General features: G+C 36.6%; 1 protein-coding gene across 1 annotated transcript; it reads left to right on the top strand.

Moving 5' to 3' along the window:
* Nucleotides 1-116: 116 nt before the first annotated feature.
* Nucleotides 117-3159, top strand: LOC104950991 (NF-X1-type zinc finger protein NFXL1-like; the record flags this gene model as incomplete). Its single annotated transcript, XM_010777618.1, has 5 exons — nucleotides 117-186; nucleotides 1002-1106; nucleotides 1196-1270; nucleotides 1427-1480; nucleotides 1660-3159. Coding segments are annotated over 5 exons (496 nt in total), but the record flags the coding sequence as incomplete, so codon positions are not given.
* Between the last annotated feature and the right edge of the window lie 518 nt (nucleotides 3160-3677).

Below are 3677 nucleotides of genomic sequence, written 5' to 3'. Positions count from 1 at the left end.
GGGGGAGGAGGAGGAGGAGGAGGGGGAGGCGACCAAAACCAAAACCAGAGCTAAAAGAGTTTGAAAATGTGTCTAAAAGTCACAATAAAATGTAAAAATATTAACATTTTCTGCAGGAAGTGGACGTCCGCTGATGCAAAGACGAAGGTGGAGTTGGGCTCCTGCAACAACCAGTGTCCAAAAGAGGTACACACACACACACACACACACACACACACACACACACACACACACACACACACACACACACACACACACACACACACACACACACACATCCTTCTTTTCCCCCATCAGTATCAATAATCAAAGATGTTCAAAGTCACTGCAGGACGAACAGAATACCCTCTGTCCTCTGTCCAGTAATCAATTTAACTCTGTGGCGCCAGACACACACACACACACACACACACACACACACACACACACACACACACACACACACACACACACACACACACACACACACACACACACACTGTTTCACTTCACCTGGGAACGATTTCGCTTTTTCATTCTGTCGTTTACTGGCACTGACACACACTCTCTAATGTTTGTTTGAAGTGTGTGTGTGTGTGTGTGTGTGTGTGTGTGTGTGTATGGGTATGGGTGTGTGGGTGTGTGTGTGTGTGTGCAGTAACTTAAGCTCCTAAAAGCCTCGTCACACACACAGTTGGAATAACAAACACGAGAAAGTGGACATTTATATTTCTTCTGACGCTTCAGCAGATCCAGAATCAAGATGTCAGAACTTCATCGTAGCTTCATATTATGTTATTGTATATTATTATATTATAAAGTGCTGCATCTTATTACAACATAGCCCCATTTACTAACACCTCTTCTCTGTGTTTGATTCTACATATATATGAGCTGTGTTGACATTGTATGGAGATCGTGTTTATTTATTTGTGTTTCCTTTTCTGTCTTCATTCTGCCTCACTGAGACCACAGTCATTAAAGTGTGTGTGTGTGTGTGTTTATTCTGTGTGTGTGAGCAGCTGGCGTGTGGTCACCGCTGTAAGCAGGTGTGTCATCCAGGTGTGTGTGAGGAGAAATGTCAGCAGAAGGTGAAGGTCAGGTGTCCCTGCAAGAGGATCAAGAAGGTAAACTCTCACACACACACACACTTCATAGCCTCAAGGCCCCGTATACATAAGTTAAGTGTGTGTGTGTGTGTGTGTGTGTGTTGCAGGAGTTCTTGTGTTCAGATCAATGTGCGGTTCAGTGTGACGACGCCTGCAAAGACCAGAAGAAGAAAGTCAGCCAGGTACGTACACACACACACACACACACACACACACACACACACACACACACACACACACACACACACACACACACACACACACACACACTTGTACACTCAGACCAACACCTGGATACACACTCACCAATATGTGTGTAACTGTGTGTGTGTGTTCAGGTGAAGGAGGCGGAGCTTAAAGCGGCTCAGGAGGAGGAGCAGAAGAAGCTTCAGGTGAGTCTGAACACACTTTTTATTATCTCAGCTTTTTTTTATTTAGAGCTAAACAATTCTGTGTTGAATCCTAAAGTTTTTTATATATAATCCCGTGGTCAAATTCTTAATAATTAAGAAGTTAAATTTTAAAAAGTAACTAATAATTAAGATATTTAAGGTGTTTTTTGTGTTTTCAGGAGGAGCTGGAGGCGTTTGAGAAGCGCCAGCAGCGGGGGGGCAGGAGGAGTAAGAAGAGGGGGAGGAGGGGGGAGGTGGATGAGGAGGAGGGAGGAAGAGGAAGATGGGGGAAGGTCTTCCTCTTCGTCTTCGTCCCGGTGGCCGGCGCTCTGATGTCCGCCGGAGCTTACTACCTCCTGAACGCACCGTGAAAAAAAATCATCGAAGCTGCCTCGTGGTTTATTTAACTTTCGGATGTGCTTTTATTTTGGCGGGTCTTCCTGTTTCAAACTTATTCCTTGTTTTGTTTTTGGTTAAAAGAAGTGATAGCGGTCGGGGAGCTAAAGCAGATCCATGAGACTTCATTAAACATTTTTTTTAAATTTTAGCTCAATTTCTTTTGTAACTTTTCAAATGTGTTAAGAAAAGACTAAATGTTTAATATTAAGGTGAAGTCAAAAGGATAATCTGGGTTATTAACTTAATTTAAAGTATTGAAAACTTTGTTGCCTCAATTTGACTTTCCTTTTAGTTCAGAATCCCCAAATATTGAATAGTTTATCTTCCTTTTTCAGACTTCAAATGACAAAGATCGAGGACTTAAAGCCGTTATCTCACACTCTTTAAATCCACCAGACTCCATTCATAACAATATTGTACCTTGTGTATCGCTGCCTAAATCACATGTTATTTTGTGTGTTAATGTCAGACTTTTAAGGGTTAATTTGGATTTATGAATTTGTTAAAAATTTACATTTTTCATAATATAAGATATTTAAGACTTTTTTCCCATTATTCTGAAAAAAACGAAAACTTAAATTGCCTTTAATTTCATATAATGGCAAAATATACGTTTTTGTTAATAGTATTCTTTAATCTCCAACATTAAGAAAACTCAATCAAAGATAAAGATGCAATTAATTCAACAAGAAACAGATTAAATATTACGGGCAGGAAAGTTTTAAATATAGAACAAAGTTAAGGAAGTACAGAAATGTTAAGTTCAATTTAAATCTTACTATATAAGTTATTAGTTAACTGTTTTTATTTAATGGAGTCTGGTAGATAAGGACGTCCCCACTTTAAACCACGCTAACCATCTCGTAGTTTTATTATTTGTAGTGAAATTTAGTTTTTTCATAGTTTAAATGTAGTTTTATTTTGGTGGGAAATTAGATAAAGGTGGATTTGAACTGTTTACCAATGCCACAAAAAAAAAAACGTATAAGATATCTAAACACTTTTATTTAAATGAACTTCTAAAAGTCATCAAAAAATAAATAATGAGATCTTTACTTTAAGGTTAAATCGACGAAAATGTAATGAATTCTCACCTTTTCATTGATTAGTCATGTATCTGTATTATTTGGGCGTATTTTGACTTGTTTAGTTATGACGGTGCTTCCTTCAGATACAGAAACGTTATTTCAATTTGGTCCTAAAATGTTAAATTTGTGAAGTTCAATTTCATTTTTTCTGTCTTTTTTTTTTAATACTGAAAAATAAAATGTATAAAAATATCAGTGTTGTATTATTTTATTTTTTTTAATATATAATGATTCGTTTTTTCTGTAAGTTGTGTAACAGGAATTAAGCTGCATGTGTTTACAGCCGTCAACAGAGAGGTGGCGCTGTCTCTGTAAAGAATTAAAGGTATTTTAACAACATTTATTTACTTTAGATACAATCCATTTAGCTGAATACAAATTAGTATTATTTGTTGTATTTCTGAAATGTTCTGCATTATTTGTTCCTTTAATATTTAAGGGAAATTATTATATTGATTAATTGCACCACATAAACAAATGGTCTAGTTTTATTTATTTTTAAAACATTTGAAAAAACTCTTTTCACGTAGGAGAAACTCGACCAAGTTCAGTTAGATTGTCTTTTTATGATTTTTAAACATTTCATAACTAAAATGTAAATCATCCAAAAAGTTTTTTATTAATATATGTTTTTAGTAACTGGAAATGTCAGGATGTCCTCACTGTGATGGTCTTAAAGCGTGGTCCTCTTAAAGCCATAAAAACAAACA

This window comes from Notothenia coriiceps, unplaced genomic scaffold, assembly GCF_000735185.1.
Source record: "Notothenia coriiceps isolate Sejong01 unplaced genomic scaffold, NC01 NC01_scaffold00018332, whole genome shotgun sequence".
Lineage (NCBI taxonomy): Eukaryota > Metazoa > Chordata > Actinopteri > Perciformes > Nototheniidae > Notothenia > Notothenia coriiceps.
Note: the sequence above shows the minus strand (reverse complement) of the source record. Positions and strands in the feature narration are given on the sequence as shown.